At 40.2% G+C, this 22,946-nt stretch overlaps 1 protein-coding gene across 2 annotated transcripts in view; it reads right to left on the bottom strand.

The window, feature by feature from the left end:
- The window catches only part of LOC100695575 (plexin-A1), a 310,610-nt gene that overhangs the window by 72,997 nt on the left and 214,667 nt on the right, over nucleotides 1–22,946 (bottom strand). For both annotated transcript variants that reach the window (XM_019350036.2, XM_003449115.5), the window contains exons 11-12: nucleotides 15,533–15,629; nucleotides 8,503–8,726 (exon numbers count right to left, since the gene is read on the bottom strand). In XM_019350036.2, coding sequence (XP_019205581.1) covers nucleotides 8,503–8,726; nucleotides 15,533–15,629 — 321 coding nt within the window. The remainder of the gene's footprint in view (nucleotides 1–8,502; nucleotides 8,727–15,532; nucleotides 15,630–22,946) is intronic.

The following is a 22,946-nucleotide window of genomic DNA, read 5'->3' as shown; positions in this document are numbered from 1 at the left end:
AAAATACATTCCATGTCTAAAACTACCACGGTTGGTGTCCACAGTTCCCAAAAACGTACATATAGCTGTTAAATGAGATGATGCAGCTTTTTAACATGTGTTGCTTGTGTCGATCTCTAAGTTTTAAAGTCTGACATACTGTTTTTTAACTAGGAACATTTAAAGTTTTGCATATGATTTTTAACTTATCACATTCTGTCTTTTCCCCCAGCATTTTAAAAGCCTTTCATCGTTTTTTTAAGCTAATCTAATTACCCACTGACTCTTTTAAATTAAAGCTACAGATGAAAGATAAGCAGGCAAGCCACACTTTGGAACCAAAGGAAAAATCACAATACCATTGGCAGTGTTATTTTATAATACAAAGAGACATATTCACTATGCGTAAACACACCATCACCAAAAAACATACATTTATTGCAACTGAGATCCCGTGTTTAAGAGAAATAAACATTGCATTGACCGAATGCATCTTTATGATGACCAGAGACGGGATGATTGCATGTTTGGGTTTGTGAAAGGATCCTTTACATGCTGCGAGAAAGAAAAAAAAAAAGTAAACTGAGGGAGTAAGAAAGAGAACATTCTGGCTGGGTACAACGCTGCTTACTATTTGGAAGCTTACTCATGCTGGAACCTCAGGCGCCAGCGGAGCCTCGGCACTTTGGTTCCACAAACACAAGAGCTGGTAAACACTGACCAGAGTGAGTAGCCATCAAGCTCCAGGGTATGATATGGACAACAGATGTCGGGGTGTGGAAATGGGCCTTCAGATGGTTTTGGAAGAATGGAGCTATGATACCACAAAACACAATATCAGCTAGCCACCCAGCCCTGGGATATAAACACTGGCAGGGCCACAGACAGAGAAGCAACAGAGAGAAAGAAAGAAGAGTGCTTTTAAAGGGATTTCCACCATTATGTGGGGGTGATATTCAGAAAGGGACCAGTGATGACTATGGGGCCATATACTATGACACCGTAAACACACATAATGGTCATAATGGCTACGGCAAAAACCTTGCATGGGAACATAATTTTAACTAATAGTATCCAAGAAAGTGGTGTTCCCCCAGAATTTTCTATCTGTTTGTCTGAATTCCTCTAAAATACAGCTTTTATATGTAATAACACCTAAAGTGAAGGTGGACAGACATTCACAGTACTAGAGTATGGACTTGAGTAAGAGACGCAGATGGGGTTAGAGATAGAGCAAAGCAGCTTATGCACCAATTCTGAGCAATTTGCAACAACAATAGTGTAGCTGTATCTTGCAGAGGCTAATATGTATATATATTTCTATGTTTCCATGTAAAGCTTTATTAGTAAAGGCACTGATAGTGATGAGAACTTAAGTGAAACTTTAACTCGTCTTGGTGTTAAGACAGAGTGTTAGGGAATCTGCATAGACTGAGCTTGATGAGTTCCTCAGAAAGGAAAACATCAACAAAGCCACAAAACTGATGTAACCAGCTGTATGTATAAGCAGTGGACCAATACTGGACTGACTGTTTCATGACTTATCTTCTATCATAGGCCTCTGTCACAGCGGCCTAGAGAGAGTTTGGCGACAAGCTGGGAAGTCTGGCTGTTAGGGAAAACTATATTCCCCAACTGGTTGGCAAGTGGTTGCTGGTTGTTGCTAGGTGAAATCAGTCGCAAGTTGCACTTCCCGTAGAGTCACTTAGAGTCTGGTCTCTAAGCCTGAGTGAATTGGGCTTTAGCCATTAATTCACAGCGATTGCCAGCAACCACCTGCCAATCGTTCTGGGAATAGAGATTTTACCCTAGGAACTGGTCGTTGCCAGATGGTCACGACTGGTCTCTATACCTGTGTGACTGGGACCTTACGTGCTTCATAGAACAGACTTCAGTAAGTTCAGGAGTTTTGCCTCAGATGAACTATATTAGGATATGTATATGAGTACTATACCTTTAAGCTAGTATGAATGAAAGAATGCAGTGGATCTTATATTTATTTATTTGTCTACCTTTATAATATTCCTCTGACATGGAAGAATGAATTTCTATTGGAAGCTCTGAAAATATCTTGAAAGTATAAAAGCGTGGCAACACATAAAATGATAACCAGTGCTCACTGAGCCTCTGGGCATGCAGAGACGCCACAGTGTGGAAATGGGACCTCAGGCACATTTGGACTCATGTTTGCAGTGATTTGACACAACACGACTACATTCAGAGACGCATAACCACCGGTCCCTGGGTTATGTAAAGCACAGACACCCTGAAGTTGAAAACGGACCTCAGGCGTTTTGGATTCTTTAAGAAAGTGATCTGATATAACAGAACTACATTTGTGCTGTAACACGCATGCCTTAAGTCATAACTGCAAAAGACTAGCAGATGTAATTGTTCCACATGAGAAACCAGACTGATCGAGGAACACAAACACTAGAGGATGCATACTACTAAAACAGAGTCTGCCAGTTTCTAACCACTAACCACTGAATGCTGGAGTTGGTCAGCTAATAGTCTAACATTCAATCTGAACAGCTTTGCTCTGTCCCCATTATGCAGTCTGACATCGTTTCATACTGTTTGAATTTTCTCTGACTCTGAGTGGCAGCTTTGAATGGAAATGTGCAATTTCAGTTTTGACAATGATGAAAAGCATCACAGCTAGTAAAGAACCATTGCATTCGACCATTATATTGCACTGTTGGTCATATAACATATTATATACTGTAACATGGATGGAAAACAATCCACTAAATCTTATTGCACATTTTTCTTCTTTTGCTTGGCCACTTCTTTTAAGTACCACTGAGCGGGAATCACTTGGTGGTAAAGTACTGGGGCATCACTCTGTGGTGATGTGACCTTTTATATTACAGGCCTAACCACAGTGTAGCCACATCAAATCATCAGTGTTACAGCAGTGGTTTCCTCGTAGTCTGTCATCCAGCATCTACAAACATTTTATTTGTGGGCACAATCCTGCTGTGGGCTGAGTGGTAACCAATAGCGCATGGGAGCCATGGAAGGGCAGATAGAAACTGGGAAAGTTATTTATGTGGTCAGAAAATGGTTCGAGAGTTCTGCTAACTAAACTGTCTGAGACAAATATTATTGAAACATTTATCATTGTACAGCTCTTTCAAAGGGAATATGGACCGTGTTCAGATTCAGATTACAATAACATTAAAAGGCTTTTATTTTCAGGGGCATCACCTTTATATTGAGAGACACTGTTACCTGGTAATACTATAAGGATTAACCAAAACACCTGCCTTAAATAGCAGTGTTGGTTTGGAAAGACTGATTTCTACAATAAAGTGTTATTTTAAAATGACAGTGTGACAACATTAGTGTTTATAATCATAGACACTAAGAAACTGCTTGACATTAAAATGCAAAAATATAAAAATCTATTTTTAACCCTCAACTGCTTGAAGTTCGTGAAGCTTTGAAAGTTTAAAACGCAGCTTTTGCTGTGTGTCCAATTTAACCCTTTAATCTCTTGGCTATTTTTTGAAATTCCCACCTCGACAAATAGAAAACGGAGTCATTGTTGAGTCAAAAATCGAATCTTAATTTTAAGATTAGACTTAACTGAGTGTTACGGGGTCATTGGATCAGATTGGGTTTGCAGTGTAATCTTGCCTTTCTGTGATCTGAGACATCGCAGACTACGTGCTGTCATGTCGGCCATGCTTGCTGTCTTTTTTGAGATCTTGCAGTTCCAGCAAGACAACGTAAACAGATGCAGGCAATCAAAGTGGTGTGTATAACTACATACTCCATTCCACTTAGCCACCCTAACAACATCTTTTTTCATATTTATGGTAGAAAAAACAAAAAACATTTAGTGGTAAGTGTCACTGACATTCCACGGTCTCCTTTTGCTACATAGCTGTCAGTGTCTTCTTGTGTGGTCACCCCTCCTAGACTCAGCATTGGCTTTATACTGTTAAGATTTTGTGCATGATACACCAGGTCAGGCCCCCATCAGTGTGAAATTGTGTGACGTGAATAGAGCCATCCAAAAAAAATTGCTAATCAGATAGGAATCAATGCTAAAACGTAATTTTGGGTTAGACATTTATTTGCAACGGTATCCATGCATCAACAGCTAACGGTAACACAGGTTAACAGGTAACACAGTTATACTGCATATGTCTAAAAACTGCTATGTTGCTCGTAAAGTTCCAGACATAAGCTGAGAAAAATCTGCCAGGAAGTAGACAGGAACAGTGGAATCCTAGCTTACCAACTCAGTTTGATCAGCAACAAAGTATTGTTCAAGATCAGAAGAGAAAACAAGAGACAGAGCTAAGCACGGCTATTTGCACAGACCATCACTGTTCTAATCTAATGAGCTTCGTGTTGTGTTGCAATAAAAATATATCTTTTCTTACTTCCTTTATGTCTATATATTGGTTTTTTTTGCTGATGTAACCGGAGCCTCGTCATCTCGTCTCTCTATATGCTGCACTGGATATAGCAGAGATGACAATAAAAAGTTTACTTTGACTTTGATGTTATTAATGTATTTTTTCTTGTCACCTCCGGCTGAAAACAGTGAAATAAGAGGACAGTGATCACAAAAACGTCATAGTGTTATCCTTAGTTATGCTGCAATAGGTGTAGGCTGCCGAGGGATTCCCATGATGCACTGAGTATTTCTTCTTCAGTCACCTTTCTCAATCACTATGTGTTAATAGACCTCTCTGCATTGAATCATACTTCCACAGCATGTCTTTTGTCCTGTCTTCCTTCTCTCACCCCAACCGGTTGCAGCAGATGGCCCCACCCCTCCGAGCCTGGTTGTGCTGGAGGTTTCTTCCTGTTAAAAGGGAGTTTTTCCTTCCTACTGTCGCCAAAGTGCTTGCTCATCTTTGGGTTTGTTGGGTTTTTCTCTGTATGTATTATTGTAGGGTCTACCTCACAATATAAAGCGCCTTGAGGCGACTCTTGTTGTAATTCGGTGCTGTATAAATAAAACTGAATTGAATTGAACCGAGTAGAGACCAATGAACCTGGTTTACATTAAAATTATTATGACCAAAAACTTAAAGCCTCTATGTATTGAAGCTTCAAGTAAGAACGGCCTGTCCACATAGTCTGTTTTCACCGACATATGTAACACTGCACGCTTTAGCTAATGAGCCACCTTTTGCTGATGTGTTAATTACACTATTCAAGTGAACAAAATGACTTTCAGTGAGCAGAAGTAAAAATTATAATAACAGATACACCTGAAAAAAACAGAGACTCTAAAGTTATCACCCGTGTTAAAAGTAACATCAGCTACAGGCAGAAAGCTTGTGTGAATGAAGAGAAATAAAGATGTGATATTGTCTCCCTCTCTTTCCTTATCATGGAAATAACAGCGAGATATAAAAGTTTCTACTTTTATATCTTCTTAGACATTCATTAGTCTGTTTCACACAACCTGGACCATTACCATAATATGAAAACACATCACTCACACACCCTCTCCTTCACATTTATGGCAACATAAAACAAACATGCTGTAAGCGTCCGCATTCACAAACAGGCTGACTCAAATACACACGGAAGAATACATTCACACAGCACTAATGATGTCTGAACACACCAATTGTTACTATTAAAGTCAGAAGGAGTTGTGAATGAATCATACTATAAAAACTGAAACGTTCCTCGAACTGAGACTTTAATAAGCCTCACGTCTCTGAAAACATATGCAAATAGATAATGGATGATAATGAGTTAGGGGACAAAGATTTAACAATTGATATCAAGAAAGTGTCACCAGTTTCATTTGTACTCCATAGCCATTTGAGTTTAGCACAGAAAACTCATTACTTCTGTCAAAATTAAAAAATAAGACGCATACTAACCAGTCCTCCTCAGTACTACATGTAACGACAGCGGCATACAAAAAGCACCATAACTAAAAGACAGTTTAAAAAAAAGAAGAAAAAAAAGAAAAGCCAAACAAAGTTTTACGTGGCTCTCTCGCACTCTCTCTTCCTGGAGTAGCAGTTTGATGTAATAGTGAGTAATAACACCATTTCTGTGCCAAGGGCAGGCGCAAGGTCCCATCATGTGTGCGTTTTAATAGCAACACATTAAAATGGAGCAGCTTTCATTCTGGGTTCAGGACACGTAGGGCTTTCGTGACCACAGGGGCTTCAACAAAGGGAGCTGACGCAACGGCCTATCAAGGTTTGCCGTGCCTTGGATCTCCACAGGTGACACGACTGTCTTCACGAGTTGACAAGATTATGCTCAAAGAAGCCGCGCTGCTTTTCTTTGCAGGCGATTTTAGAAACTGTATATCAATTGGAGGCAGTTCTGATCAGAAGAGTTTCTTTTGGCTGTCGCTGGCTGCGGATGGTTGGCGTTGGAGGCTTCTCACCCCTTGTCTTTCCAGTGATGTATGTCTCGTGCAGCACTGCATGTGCTTATCCTTACTTACTTTGAAGCCTCACATTTGCATCAGTGGAATCAGTGGACTTAATTATCTTCAGAGCAGAGTTGCATTTCAGTTTAAACAGCAAGTGAAAGATAAAAGTTTTAGTAAATGTTTTTTTCGCCTACTGTCCACCTCAGGAAATAAGGTGAGAAACTACAGATCTCTCTGCTGCTGCTTTGACAAAAAGCATTATGACCATCAATGAGTCAAAATTCTGAAAAAAGTGTAGTTTCCACAGTTCCTCCCCTCAGAAGCTTTTGTCTTTAGTTCTATAACTTTATTTAAAATAAATGTGAAATAAGTACTTGTAATTCTAATGGATTAAAGATCATTACAGACCGAGTGCGTTGCAAACAAACAACACAAAATTCCGGATTTTGTGTTGTTTTCTTTGAAAAATATCATCCCCAAGAAGCACAGGGTGAAAAAAATGAGTGTGAGGCAGGGACCCAACACGTTCTCACTCCCAAAGCATAACATTTTACGCTAGGTGACAAATCATTGATATGTTACACTTCCGGGCACCTAACATGTCCATATATCACGAGATCTGAAAAATTTGGAAACATGAGAACTGTTTGGAATGATTACGGATTAGGATTAGGGCCACTGGAAAAAAAAAAGTGGGCACATCTATTTTTTTCTTCTTTTCCAGAATTCTGAGAAAATCGGAATTTTGGAAAAGAAGAAAAAAATAGACGTGCCCACCTTTTTTTTTTTCCAGTGGCCCTAATCCTCTTCTGTAAATGAATCTACACATGTGCATTCGTTTTACTGAAATCACTTTGGAAAACACTATCTAACGTCATTAAAGTGGTGGTTAAGGTTAGGGATAAGGTTAGGGTTAGGGCTGGAATAAATGGCCTGAACGTGTATTACTGTGGGAGCGTCATTCTGCTGGATTTCATACATAACCCGGCGCGTAGCATAAGAACGTGGATGGTCACCTTTCGCGTTCCTCAGGAACGCCGCAGGACTTGACAAATCGTCACTATATTACACCTCAGGAGTAAGAACAGGCTGAGAGACCACATCTCAGGAGGTGGAGAGTGCGGCGTCTACCTCTGTATCTAAGGTAAACTAGTATTATTTCACTATTGCCATATCACTGTATATTTAGCACGGGGATGTTTTGAGCTACAGCTTACCTGTAAATCGCAGTGGTCTGACTGTTCAGATCTGTTTATTCAGATCGGAAAAATCAGAAAAATCAAGCTTTTTAAAAAAAAAATCAATGCAGCAAATTTGTCCATTGAATCCAAAAACAGCTGCATTAAGAACAGGTGAGTTCAAAGATTATTTTAAACACACAAACTTGCATTCTTTTTAAGCTATAATGTATTATCTATATATTAGATTCATCAAAACACTGCTACACAAAGAAAATTCAAAAATGAGGGTTAAATCATGTTATCACACCGAAAGGTGCTTTGATACGAGACCACAATTCAACCAGTTTAAAGAACTCACATCTTTATTAAGGAAAAAAATCATCAGAGGTGGTTTCTATTAATTTCCAATGCAGCATCGTTGTTTAGTTAGTCATATTAAAAAAAGGCCGCCCACCCCATCTTCCTCTAGAAAATGTTTCTGTTATTTGGAGCACACTCAGACTCATGTGAAAGGTCGCCAAGCTCATTCCTGTCTTTCCATGAACCTGGAAACTTCTTCACATTAACTGTAGATAATGTGGCGAATGAGTCTGAGTGTGTTGCATTTTATTTCAGTTTTGATGCATTTGTGTGGGAGGGTGTCAAAAAAAAGGCTGAATGCTTTTAATTATGTGTGTTACTCACACAGAGTGGATCAGACACCTGTAGAGTAATAGATGCCATTTACTCTCACATTCTAGCAGACATACACTACAAAATGCTAAATGACCCAGTACTCCACAGTCAAGTACAAAGTGACAACTGTCAAAAAGCAGCTACACACAGAACAGCCACACAAGCATCTGAAAGTATCCTAGCATGCTCTCTCACACATACACTATCTGTATATCTCAAAGCCTGTCGTGTTCACAGTGGGTGGTACCAACTTTAAGTGTGCAGCCTTAACAGGCAGACACACTTACTTACCTTGGTGATCTTGGGGTGGGTGCAGCGGCTGTTTCCAGATGTGGCGTGCATCCACCCTCCACCTTCTGCCAGCTGGAGGGGGAGGTGGGAATTGCCTCCTCCGGTGCACTCCTGCCTGAGGGAACACTTCCTGTCCTGAACACACCAACCGCACTCAAACCTGGGGTTGGCCTTCAGGCACATACCGCAGCTGTCCCGCAATGCCCTGCACTTGTACAGGTGAGCTGGTGGAGAGACAGAAAGAGGCGGAGAGAGTCAACATATGCAATAGGAGCTGTAATCAAACATTATTGTAAAGCAGGTGCTGTGAAGGATAAAATGATGGTCAAAGGGGTGAACAACAGTCATAGTAATGGCTGCCTTTGCTTGGTAGGAATTAATTTATGGCTATGGCACGTAAAAGTTTACATAAATAGCATGGAAGTCCTCCTGTTTCTAAAATCAGCGTGAAAATGACATTCTGTTGTGGTTTTTGCTCGTGTGTTTGAGATCATTATCCTGTTGCATGACCTACTTAAGGTAAGTGTAACTGTCAGACAGATGCCTTAACAGAGGGTTTATGGTCAACTCAGCAGCTGCAAGGTGCCCAGGTTCTGTGGCTGCAGAACACCACCAACTTTGACAACGGGTATGAGCTGTTTGTGCTGATGTGCTGTGTTTAAGTATTCTGGCCAAACATCTCCAGTTTGGTCTCGCCTGTCCAGTGGACATCGTTCTAAAGGTCTTCTGGTTTTTTCAAATGCAGTTTTGAAAAGTTAAGCCATGGTGACATGGTCTTTCTGTTGGAAACCCTCGGTCTTTTTCTAATTGCACTGTCTTGGATATTAAAATCTAAATTCCAAGGCCAGTAGAGTCGGAGATTGTTTTTACAGTTTCTCTGAGCCGTGCACTGCACGGATTTGGGATTTTGGACATTTTTCTTGGACGTTTACAATGTTTGATGAATGAACTGATAACCCTTCTCAGACTACAGCAACAATTGCTTCTTTAAGATGATTGCTGATGGTAACACACACCACAATGCTCCAGACCAGCAAACTGCCAAAGCTAATTTTTTTTGTTAAACATACATTTGCTAGTGATTAGCACCTTGTGGCTACTTAGCCTTAGACTGTAAAGATGGTTTTCTTTCTTTTTTTTTCTTCTTCTTTTTTTTTTTTACAGTGGCTCTATACACGGATATATTCTGCTTGCTTCAGCCTAACCCACTGCCTTTAAAAAAATACTAGCAATTTTAACTTGTTTAAATTTATAGAAAAATATCTTTTAGCCCCGAGCTAGCTCACAGCCCGGTTTACAGGCTTTTATGTTAGGCTAAGCTAACTAACCACTGCCAAATTCTTCAGTTAGCAAAGGCAGCCTTTACCTAATTTTCAATTTAAAGAGAAAGCACTCCAGCACACTTCCAAAAACACCAAATAAATGCTTTGTTTATGTATTCCAGTACACTACAGTTATCTTATTGAGCAGGCTATCTGTCATGTTTCAAATTTTGAGAAACGTTATATTCTGCATGATGTTCATGAAATATTTGATGAACAGAAAGTTTTGCAAGTTGTTCATTTGAAAGAAAGCAACAGTGGTAAGAAAAAAAAAAGCAATCAGGAGTTTCTGTGTATGAGGAAGAGAAAGAGCAAAGGAACAGCATAAATGAATGTTAATCACCCACACAACACCTAAAACCTTCAGTAGGTGATTATTACCACTCCGAGGCTGTGCCGATGAGAAAATAACTGTTTCCGCAGATAAATGGAGGGAAAAAAATTAACAAGCCACCAAGAGGGATATCACAGAAATTAATTCAACAGGTAATGTCTTCAAACGCCAATAGGGAATTGATAATTTGTTGTGTTAAAAAAACGACCCACATTCCTCCCCAAACTCTGCAGAGTGGGAAAAAAAGTCATTAAAAGTAAAACTGAATAAATAAATAGATAAATAAATAAATTAAAACCTCAAACACCTAAGAAGTTGGAGGAGAGGGAGATGAAAGGAAGCGGGGAGGAGGGGGGGAGGATAAATTTTAGCTGCGCTTGTTAACAAAACAGCAACAAGGATTGTTATGAATTTAAAGATGGTGTGGGGCCCCGCGAGGCCGAGAGAATCAGAGAGAACACAGCCAGCCAAAAAAGGGGGAGGAAATGAGAGACAGAGAGAGACCTTATTCAACAGAGAGTGTGAGAGTCCATGCAAACAAGACAGCTGAACGTACCAGAAATGTTTTTTTGGTTTTCTTTTACTTCTGTTTTGTCATCTGCTTATCACCATCATAATTATCTCAGGCGCTGCAACATTGTCAGAACCTGCCGGCAGGTTTGTTTGCCGTCACACCAGTTAAACAGATGAAGTGGAAAAACAGAGATGGGTGAGGGGGGGTGAGAAAAAGCACGAGAACATGTAACAAGCTCTTCCCGCCTCCTACTCTCTGTCAGACAGACGGCAGCCGGACTTCAAAGCGAGCCACTTCCGTATCCATCTGCCCGCCTCGGCCCTCGGCTCGGCCTAATCTGATTAGCTACGGCTCGGCTTAAAAGTAGCGCGACGCTAATTAATCTGAACCAAATGAATGATTTAATTAACATTAACATCTCCACTTTACACCGGGGCAAATCTGGGCCGGCGCCGAGCGGCTCTGCCTCAGACGAATGACACGGCTCTGATTCAGGAAGAAGAAGACGGGGATGGAACTGGGAGGGATTATTAGAGGATGGAGAGAAGAAGAAGAAAAAAGGAGGAGAACGCCTTTATGAAGACTGTATGAATGAGGACGGATTTAGAAGGCATGTTTTTAAGAAGCGCGCTGATGTCTTGTTGTGTTTGAAGAACAAACCGCGACCTTCGGATGCCTGCCTGCACGGATTCTCGCCAGGCACCGCCACCTCCAAGTCGCAACAACAGGAACATTTGTGTCGAGTTCACACAGACACATACACCGCGTCGAAGATCCTTGGATTTCACACTCTCGGAGAAAAACGCCACTCCGTGTTATGCAAAACACTCGCTGTGGCACACAGTCCCTGGGGCCCGATTCACAAGAGTTACCTGATAATATTTGCCATATCCTCAAAGCTGAATAATTGGATGTCAGAAACCCTATTATGAGTTTTATTCCAGGTTAAACCTGTAGAAACATGTAAAAAAAAGTGTGCTATGTTCATAATTTGCAAAAATGACCCCCTCCCCCTCCAAATTCTTCACAGCTCACACCTGTGAAGTGTTTATTTTCAAAGAGTCAACGGTGAGTTGTGAGCAAATGTGGGAATTAAAGCTAATAATGGATTCTGTAACAAAAGCAGAGATTCTAACCCTTAAATAGTAAAAGCAATGTTACAATTCAGTCCTTTCTATAATTGTATATATTTCCCATAACTCTAGTTTGTTTCAGACTTGTGTATTTCTTCCTCTTGCTGTGGCGTTGTGGATCATGCTTTGCACTCTAGACCTCAGTTGAAAACTGTAAATCAGGGCTAAAAAAAGCACAAGCTCCCTGCAGCACTCTAAGAAGTTATATTACATTATATTACTCATCTTTAAAAGTTTGTCTTTTGACTGACGGAAAACAGAATTTAGCCTTCCAGAAATGGACTGTTTGCTAACTGCATTAGGGATCTCCATCCGGCCACTTGCCCGCTGGCCTTGTTACCCTCTGAATTTAACCGCACACGCTGGTTTATGTGAAGCTGAATTTCTTCATTGTCATCCACTGCTGAATGATGCAGTGAAGGGAAACACACAAGCAGATTTGATTTAAGGCACCAGAAACACCGTGTACCAAAGAACCTGCAAGTATTTTAATCTCTCCACAGTTTATTACCGAGGCCTTTCAAATCCAAACAGCAACAGCTGCCTAGAAAAAAAAAACTGGAAAAAAATAATATTTCTAAGAGTGGATCTGTCATACTCATTTCGAGCATCATCTTTTTACTGTGGGTGGCTGAGGCTGGCTCAGGAGGAAGACTAGGGCATCTAATCAGAAGGTTAGTGGTTTGTTCCCTGGCAGCTCCAGTCTGCATGCCAAAGTATCTTTGGGGGGAAAAGTGCTTGTGTGAATGAGAGACGCTGTGTAAAGCTGTTAAGCAGAGTTGAAAAATAATAACCAGTCCATTTAGTCTTAGACTCAACTAGAGTTGGTTTGCATGAGACACAGTTCTAATTATCTTTGTGTTACAGTGAGCTTCAGCAGAGCCCCTCAACTCATGTCTCTCCCTTTAAGGCCAACCATCTTTAAACCCATGTGAGCATCTACCAATGTAAGCATGTGCTGCACTAACACATCTGAAACAATCAGAACATAGTGAAGTTCATTGTTTCGTAATTTAATTCAAAAAGTAAGAAAAACAAACACTTTGAAAACTTAATAATAAATTCTGTAGTCTACTTCTGATGGTTATGACTTCAAACTCAGGCTTCAGAAATCCTGTATCTTCAATTATCACAATACATGTTATAGGAATAATTCCTAAGATCAATCAACATGGGGCAGGGATAGCTCAGTAGGTAGTGTGGTCGCCCCGTAATCGGCAGGTTGGGGGTTTGAATCCCCACGGGGATCAATAAAGTATACGTTATCATTGCATTATTATTAAAACAGGCCTAACAACGATGTCCATCTCCTGAAAAGTATGTTTCTGTACTTGGTTGGAGCCTCAGTGCACTCCGTACTTCTCCTAAGTTCTTGAATAGACTTTATTGCACAGTCGTCTCAAAGGCTGCGGCCCTCCCTGTTGCTTGGATACCTTTTCCCATCACACTTTTCACTTCCAGTAAACTTCATATTAATATACAAATATTCATATTAATATACAAATGCGCTAGTATATGACACAAATAACAAAAAGCATACCGGATCCATTTTAGCATCTATGCAATTATATAATTGTGCCTTTAAAACATTTACAATACATTTACAGTCAAATGTCAGGCAGCACATGCAATCAAATATTTCACCTATAACCTTCCCAAAATCATACAACTCCAGCAGTGAATACCATAAAGGTAACAGGTAACACAAACACAAAACTTTGATAGTTTGACAAATCTTAAATACACATATTTGTTTGGCCAAGCCAACAGACATGCTAACACTGCAGCCTTGCACAAACACAGAACCATCAGAGTTTTGTGTTACCTGTTACCTATTCAATGCTGCATTTACTATCAACCCTTACGATACATATATTACTGTAAATTCCTGAAAAAACTCATGTCCAATGGTTAAAAATGTCAAAACTTGTGTAAAACTAAAACTTAGACTGTTATTCATTAAGCAAATAATCTGAAGTTATACCCAAAATTTGAGCCGGCACAGCAAACTTCTCTGAGAAGTAAAAAAGAAATTAATCAAGGATAATGTTCAACAACTAAAACTAATTTTTCCGTTCAATAATGGAAGTAAAAAACTGTAATTTGGCATCGCAATTAAAAAATAATAATAATGTGCTTTACTATTTTTTTCCCCGCGTTGTTGTAAAACGTTGAAATTTGAAAATCCATGCATAACAACAGTAATTATATTTTAGCATTCAAAATGTAATTTCAGTTAAAAAGCATGCTCATACTGGTGGATTAACCACGACACAAACATAACAAATTATTTTGGTGATTACCAGTACGGTTCACTTAGGTCAGATTTGGCATAAACATACATCGGGTGATACTAGATCCTCCAAACTCCTACTGTGTTTGAGACCTCATCTTAGTTTTATTGCTGTAGTGACTGTAGTGGTAGCAAATGTCATTATTACATTGTTTCTTCAGAATATGGATGTCTCAACAATGTTCATTATTTGATGGAGTAGCTCATTGCTCAAAGCGCAGCACCTGCAGATTCTCTGATAAATGTGGGTCTGTATTGCTTGCTTGACACTCTTCACAGTTAAAAAGTCATTAAATCTACAGTTAAAAATTACAGCAATGACTCCCATCAAGCTGATTGCATAAAAATGCGATTATTTAGCTTGTCGCTACAGCTACAATATCGCGCTGCACGTGCCAAACGCAGCAGGTTTAATCCCCGAGGAGGATGTCTCGGCACAGGCAGAAAACCTTAAAAGAGGAAATTTTCAAACAAAAAAACAGGAGAATTAGGTCGTGACCAATACGCAGCTAATTTCCGAGCAGTCTGAAAATGAATGGCACGTCTAACATCTGTCAAAACGAGGTCAGATACAGCACAAAGGCTGCCAGATTAAAATGTGCAAGGGTGTCAGTTTTTAAGAGCGAAAACACAACGCGCGAGAGAAAGCAACAGAGAGTCGGAAGGGTTCGTTCATCTGAGGCTGCACGTGCATCCACAGCCAAAGACTGTATGACACACTTGAGAGCAAGACTTTTATTATCTTGTGTAATGGGACGTCTAAAATCATTAGCCTCTACCACCCAATATATTACACTTGATAAAGAATTTAGAATTGGTAATTGTTTTCCACTTCATGCACAAATAGCGATTAAAAATAATAAATCCCATCCCTCCATGTCGCTTTCTGTTTTTCTTTATCAATCCCTACTCACATTTACCCCACCCCTACCCCTACCCCCACACCCACACCCTCCCCGCCATTATGTAGCGCATTTATCAACCTGTCATCCACCCATCGCTCTTCCTCTTCATCCTTTCTTCTGCCTATTGCGTTCTCCATTTGTTTATCTTCCTCTCTAACATCCATCCCTATTAATTTCTGCGTTGGGATGTTTGTTTGTTATCATCGCTATCCATCAATCACTCCCTCTGCCCCTCTTTCTTTTTTTAAATCCCTAACTCGTGAACAGTGTTTTGCCAAACCACTGGTACACTTTCACCTTTCTCCCTGACGGTCTGTCAAAAATGAAATTGCAGATTTCTTACGGAGGAGGACAGCTGCACACGCTTGTTGTTGCTTCGCAGAAAATCATTACAAGCAAATAAACAAGCAGGGCCGATTCGCCTTCTTTTTTTTTTTCTTGGAGTAACAATGCTTACATGCCTCCCCGAGGGGAGATGACAATGAAGAAGGAGGCGTCAGAGAAGCACAAAGAAGAGAAAGCTCTCTACCTTGAATGTTGAACGGGTTGTCGATGACAAAGTTTCCATTCCACACCACAGACAGGTCAACCGGCAGGTCGCTGATGTCGCTGCCCTCGTAGTCGTACTGCAGGGAAGAGAAAAACAAGACGAGGAACCCGTGAGAAATTGTTCTTCTATAATGGATTGAATGCAAATTGCAAATTGTGTGGGATATAGTGTCATCTGCATAGTGATTCAGCCAGACTTGCTCGTTGCAGACGGGGAAAGAGCGAAAGAACGCACGCGAGCGGAATTCCATATCCGCCAAAACAGACATATTTCATGGATGCATGTAGAGAAAAACAAAAAGCAGATGGGTTACAGTTGAATGGGCATGGAAGAATGCAGGCGGACGAGGGGAGGGAGATAGGCGATGCGGAAAAGGAGAGGTGGTCAAAGACGGCAAGAGAGCCAGAAATCAAAGAGTGCTGTGTGTGAGAGGACCTTATTCATTTACACATGAGCTAAGTGGTTGGATGAGGGTAAGCGAAAGATAAGATACGGAGCGGTGTAAAGTGAAATTGGCATTTCCAATTTGCTCACTGACACACTGGATTTGGTAGATGGAGCTCAGGCATGCTGTATGGTCAATGGGGCCTGAGACACGCACACACACACACACACACACACACACACACACACACACACACACACACATATACAAACTTGTGATACAAACTGAACTTTTCTCCACTGCTGTGGAGCTGATCTGTTGTTGTCCACACCTGCTGGACAAAGTTAATAAACTTCTTTTTCTTAAAACCCCCCCCCCAAAATCCCAATTTGAATTGCGATTGCTGCCGGGATTACTTTTAGCATCTGTTTTATTCCAGTTCAGGACCTCATACTTGTTGTGGGGAGGAGGTTGATGGAAATAATAATGTGATACTTGAGTGTTTTAAAATAAGAATGAAAATGCTGTTTTGTCGCAAAGAGCAGATTTTTTTGCTAATGTCATTTTTTTAAACCTTCTCAGTCCCCAAAATTCTCTCCATCAAGGAAACGCTTGTCCGGGCTTCGCTCTTGATCTACTTTTAGTGTCCTTCTTCTCCATCTCTGGCCACAGGATTCCTTTTCTTCTGCTCACTTATAGACAGTTACTCCAGTTGTTCTGCTGCCTATGACTTCATCTACTTGGGGAAAGCTGCCAGAAGTCACCAGCAAAACCAATTATCCTTTTTCCAGATTTGGTTGTACAACCCACTATTCACATTTGTATCCCGAGGCTGACAGAACTGCAGAGTGAAAGCAATTAAAAGCTTATGGGGAACCAAACTAAATGCGAATGCGCCCTTGTTCTATAGCCACAACACTACATTGTACAATCAATGATACAAACTTCCCTAGTGTCCATTTAAGGCAGGGTAAAGACTGTAGGCATGAATTTTTGGGGTTATACGACTGCTTTACATTTACCTCTCAAAGACAGTCTTTTATAAAGAGAAAAATCAGTAACATACAAACATAACCTTTATGAAGCAAATCTGTTTATTTCAGAGTAGTCACAGTTTCAGTTATGCTTCTAATGAAAAAGATGAAATACATGGACAAGTTGAAGAAAAAGAAAAACACAAACACGGGGGGGAAATCAAAGGGAACATTGTAAGCAGCCAGAGAAGAAAAAATGTGGGATTTCTGGATCTTTATTGAGACAATACGATGATGTGATGAACACAGACCAATGAAACCACAGGATTCTGGGAGGTCAGCAGCTCCAGAGAGGAGGGCTTCAACCAGAAGCACTTCTGCCACAAAGAAAAGGCTGACTGAACATATTCCCTTCCCACTAGTTCAATGTGACCCCGACACACCATGCATGAGGTAGGCTGTTGACTTTATTAGTAACACTATTACATCCCACTGGTTGAAGGACTGTCTATGGAAACCCAATGAAACCACACGGCCCACTCGCACACACATCCCTACGCACTACCTTTCTTCTCTCTCTTCGCCCCCATTAAACTTTAAGAGTTTCGACTTGTCCGCCTTCCCCAAAACACTGGGCAGGCTTGTTCCCTTGTCAGTCCCTGCCCACCCCGCTGCCCGCCACATCATGCTTTATTCATGCTGTCACATGGTTTAAAATGCTGACACAAACCACACTGTGACACCGTGCCACCCAGTCACACTGAGCATCACCCACTGTCTAACTCGCTTCCTGGGGGACGCTCCGGAGTCCCAGAAAAATGGTAAGCTGATTTAACGCTGAAAAAATAAGACAGGAGGGAAGATGGAAGCCAGGGGAGAAGAGGAAACACAAAGAGACAGAAGCAGCAGAGGAAGAAGCTAAAACCACTTCAGAAATAAAGTCATTAAACAACAGGTATGCCAAAGGCTCGCAAAGCTGAAGTTTAAAAAAAACTCAGTAAATCAAAATCTGATTATGCAAATTTTGCCATTTTAAAAACTGCACTTTTGCATTCATGCTAGTGGTACAGTAAAGCGAATGTCAATCCTGATATGATGTTTACAATATGAGGTTACCATGCTCAAATAAATAATAATATTTACTCGTTAGACACCGAAGATAAAGTAGAGCTGAACTTGATGGGACTGTCATCAGGTGCACAGACATGTGTTACAATGGAAAAGCAGTGGACCAGTTATATTTTGGCCTGCTGATTGGACTAGATCGTTAATCAGGGGAGTTGTTAGTATTCATTGTTAGAGGAATGTAAATCAAATCAAATCAATGCTACGCTGGTCACAGCTTTTCTCTGCGGTTACGTGGCGTCACCTGAGAAACTGCCACTGCATCACGATAGTACTGGGATCAAAGTTGGAACCAGTGATGTCAGTGGTTATGGGAGGGGCTACAACAGAAACTGATGCTTGTTCTATCCTTCATGATGTTCTTCCTGTAGAATAGAAGCCGGGCGATGCATCAGCCTGTGTTAGCTATTTGCTGATGTATCAGTAGCAGCATTTATAATAGTCATTAAATTTTTAAAAGGACAGAAGAGATGTGAGAAACACCCTTCAACTTTGTTATGAATGTTGCATAGTTTATCCACCAGAGGGCACTATGCAACTTTCTTGGTGGTAACGTGCATTTCATTTTCGAACACCACAAATGCAACAAGCAGCTGAGCTGGGCAGAAAGCAAACGAGTAATCGTGAATACAAGAAGACTCATGAATAATTTCACATATCAAATGTTAAAGGTAATCAATTTTTTTAAAAATGTCTCCATCGAAATATCAAATACTTAAATCACCAAATATCAATATCAGTTGCAATATGCTACATCGCCTTGGCTCGTTTACAAAATTTACCTGCTGATCTGTAACATATTGCCACATGATGTTTGATTGTCACTGTCTATATCTAGGCGGCCATCAAGAAAGAACTGGCAACGCACCCACACCACAGTGGAAACCAGTAAAAAGAATACCTTTATAAGAAATGGGTTTTATAACCTAATAAACGTGTTTTTCCTCAGATAAATCAAAATGCTTGATTAAAACAAAAAGAATGTCAGAAGTTAACCTGCCCTCCAAATGACTGTTTTTTACTTGTTGGCAAAACTTCACATTAATTTCATCATAAGTCTTACAAAAAAAATCAAAACCACATTCGTGGCTTCACGAGGAATGATTGTTGTCTTTTGTTCTCGTGATTATCAAGTTCTCCTGAAATCAATCATTTTTTTTTGTGTCTCTGCTGCTCTGAAGAACTTCTTCATTCTTCAGTCTAATTTAATCACCGAGTGCAGCGATACACAAACAAGTAGCCAGCATTATTTTGTTGTTGTTGTTATTCTCTAAATGCCAAAGATAATGACTTCAGACTGAAAAGTCTTCTCTTACTTAATAGAAATGTACAAACTCAGATTATTTAAGTAACATGAGATAAGGTTTAAGCATGTAGCCGACTCTTCCATCTCAGAGTGGTGGTACTCCTGCTGCCAGAAACACTGGTGCACTGGTGGAACCCCATATGTGAAAGTTGCTCTTTCCCTACTGAGAGGCCCCTCTGCTGGCCTACTGTCCCGACTTTCCTCCCCTGAGTGCACAGAGCTGCTGGAGATGAGTAATCAGACTCATTACTAAAGCCTCTGGCCAGCTCCTTCATGTCACTGCATGTAATTAATCTACCTGAGACAACTCACAGTGTAGGCCCCCCCTAGGGAGGAGAGCAGAGGAGAGGAGGAAAAAAGAGGATGTGGTAGATGAAAGTTAGGTGGATGGAGAGAAGCTAAAGAGCAGATAAGGAGAAAGTGAGAGGAGTGGTATTAGCAACGGAGAGCAGGGATTAACAAGGACACAAGGGCAGCAATGTAGAGGCAAAGAATAAAGAGAGGAAAGGCGATGAGAGTCAGTATGGGATGACAACTAGAGGAAAAGAAGAACAGGTGGGGGAGTAAGAGGGAGAGAACAGCAAATGGGGCAAAAAGAAAAAAAATGAGTAGAGGACAGTGGTAGGAAGAGAAGTTTAGCCATGGAGGAGATAAGGGACAAGAGAGGTATAGAGAGGAGGATGGGCGATGAGAGGGGACAAGGGAGGGAGGGGAGGTGACAAGAGGAGAAAAAAGAAGAGGGAAGGGGAGGAGGTGTAAAAAGTACAAGGTGAGCACAAAGCCGTCCCTGGCCTCATTACAGTAACACACCAGCCTGGCTCAGGTTCATTCGTTATCTGCTTCTGCACTCATTTATTCTCTTGCTACATGAATCGTCTCCATGGATTGCATGTCTCTATGGATTGTATGAATAGATATGGGCTGTGTGTGTGTGTGTGTGTGTGTGCGTGCGTGCGTGTGTGTGTGTGTGTGTGTGTGTGTGTGAATGTGTGTGTGTGTGTGAGAGAGAGAGGGAGAGAGAGAGAGAGAGAGCGAGAGAGAGAGAGGGAGACCAAGGGAGCATGCGAGCGTCTGAGGAACCAAAAAGTGCCGATGTTAACGAAACAGAGCAGCTGGCTGGTGAGGGGGGCAGAGCTAGAAAAAGCAAGACATGCACACATTTATGTGTGTGTCTGTGTCTGTGTCCATGTACAGGTCACACTCATGTAATTAGTCATGTTGAAGGATACCTGAGTATGTGTTAAAAATATACTACTAGTGCACACAGACAGACGCACACACAGACACATACACACTCAGCAAGTCCTCCTTTACAGTTCTACCCAATTTAATACGGGATTATCAAATAATAATAAACTGCATATGTTTAATTTTGGCTTCTGCACTGAAGAAAATAGATACTGCATCCCCTTTAATGGATGATACAACTAATTTCCCCAGTATTAAGATCAGAGAGAATGTATGGTATACAGGCTACTGTAAACACTGTGTGCATGGAAGTGCAGTTAATTAGCGTCAGCAAACACGTTTTATCACAAATGTAATGCTGACCTGATTACATGCAGAACAAGAACAAAGTAAATGTAGGCTACTTAAGAGAGAGAGAATACACAGAAACAACAGTTATACCAGCAACCTGACAAAGAGCGAAGTGGAAAACAAACCAAACACGTGGATAATAAGGCACAGACCATAATGAGGGTGGGGAAAGGAACTAAGCAGGCATGTAAAAGCAAAGAGAGCCACCTTCAAAATAAAACAGCAAGAAACTAAATGACAATGTCACTTTAGACAAACCGTTGAATGCAGATAGTCTGATCGTAGAAAGCACTGAGAAAACGGAAACTATGGATAATATCTTAGACCGTGACAGTGAAGACTGCTCATCACTGCTTTTGTCCCCTTTTAAGGCTCTGGCTGTCGGGCTACCCATGTCCATGTTGTGGTAATGTTCTTTCTGGCTCAAAATTACTTTAAATCATTCATGATATTTTTAAGATACGTTTGACAGATTAGCGACCAACAAGTCATTTACAAAAGGTTAAATATGGCCAACAGTTTTTTAGCAATTACTGAAAATCACTTCATGGCACAACTATTGCTTTAACATCACGCTGGGTTCTTTGCTAGCTTTGTGTTAGCAAGCTATCTGTGCAGATGCTTGCAAATAGCTGCTGTTGTGAAAGCAGGATAATTAGTTGTTTCTGTCAGTTTGTACTTTTTTCATAGTTTTTTCATAGTTTGCAGTTTTTCATAGTTTCCAAATGTGCAGGAAGGAAACGACACTTCCGATGTTTTTTTTGTTTCTTCCGACCCACTTGCTGTGTAGGTAACTGTCTTTGCACGTAACGACATAATTGTAACTATAGTGTGATTACTGAACAAAACATGTATATGTGTGTTTTTATATATGTATACCTCATATATTATACATACGAGGTATTGTACACATGTCAAGTTTAAAGGAGTGATATTACCAATATAAAATTAAGTTTGTATCAGAACAGGGACTCGTTTTCTGCTCAAAACACAAGACATTGTGCATTTTTTCTTTATCAAGGTGTTTTTATGTAGCCAAACTAAGCTTTTTAGGCATACTCAGGCAACAAACAATATGTTGTTTAATTTATTTTGTAGCAACATAATAAGTGGGAGGAACTGCCAACTAGATGAATATTTTCACTGCTTGGAACATTACCTTTTACAATAAAAACAATATTACTGAGCACAGAATCATAGTAATGTCCTGCTGTCAACTGTTATAGCCTGAAGTTTACAATAATTATTGTAGGATCCTGAGGGGTGCATATCAAGGAGGTTCGGGGGGGCTGAGTAGCCAGTCCTATGAGCTGTGTTTTTCAACTACACAGTTTGTTTAATCACACGGTGCTTTATTCTTAGTTAAATGTGGCCAATTGGGTGTTTTAATGGTTATTTTAACTGTGACAACATGGGTGCAGTAGGTTTACAGATTGTTGGTTTACTCATTACTGAAGTGGGGGTTTTACACAAAGCCCTAACATCTTGCTGGACTTCGTTAAGTGTAACTCTCCTCTTTATTGTTTTCATTCAAGTTGAAAGTCAGAAGTGATCCAATTTGTTTTTCACTGCATCCAGCACAATAACTTGAGCTGCAATTGACAATTATGGATCTCACTTAAAGTTATGTGAAAATTAAGAAGTAGGTGTTTGTTAAATTTGAAACTTTTGTAAGTGAAGTAGATCTAACTCCACAAAAATAATCAGAAAAAGATTAAAAATAAAACTTTACTTGCAATTCTCTTTACTGAACCCCTCCAAAGTGGTTTAAAAGAATACAGAGATCTAAGCAGTAAGTTAATTACATACAAATACTTCATTTTGGAGTACTTTATACTTTATACTTGTCAATTTTAAATAGGAGGTAGTTTTTAAAAATATTTTATTATGTTCCTTATACATATATGCATGTATATTCAGACTTACAACATAGCTTGTATTATTATTGATTAGACCACAAACTACTTGTCGAAAAATTGACTACTGTATATAAAGCAATAAATACTACGGTAATATGGAGTGACATAATGGTATTAGCAATCATGAGACAATTTTTTCTGATAC

The sequence above is a fragment of the Oreochromis niloticus genome, linkage group LG20 (assembly GCF_001858045.2).
Source record: "Oreochromis niloticus isolate F11D_XX linkage group LG20, O_niloticus_UMD_NMBU, whole genome shotgun sequence".
NCBI classification, from domain to species: Eukaryota; Metazoa; Chordata; class Actinopteri; order Cichliformes; family Cichlidae; genus Oreochromis; species Oreochromis niloticus.
The sequence above is the reverse complement of the archived record's forward strand: the minus strand, read 5'-3'. Positions and strand labels throughout refer to the sequence as shown.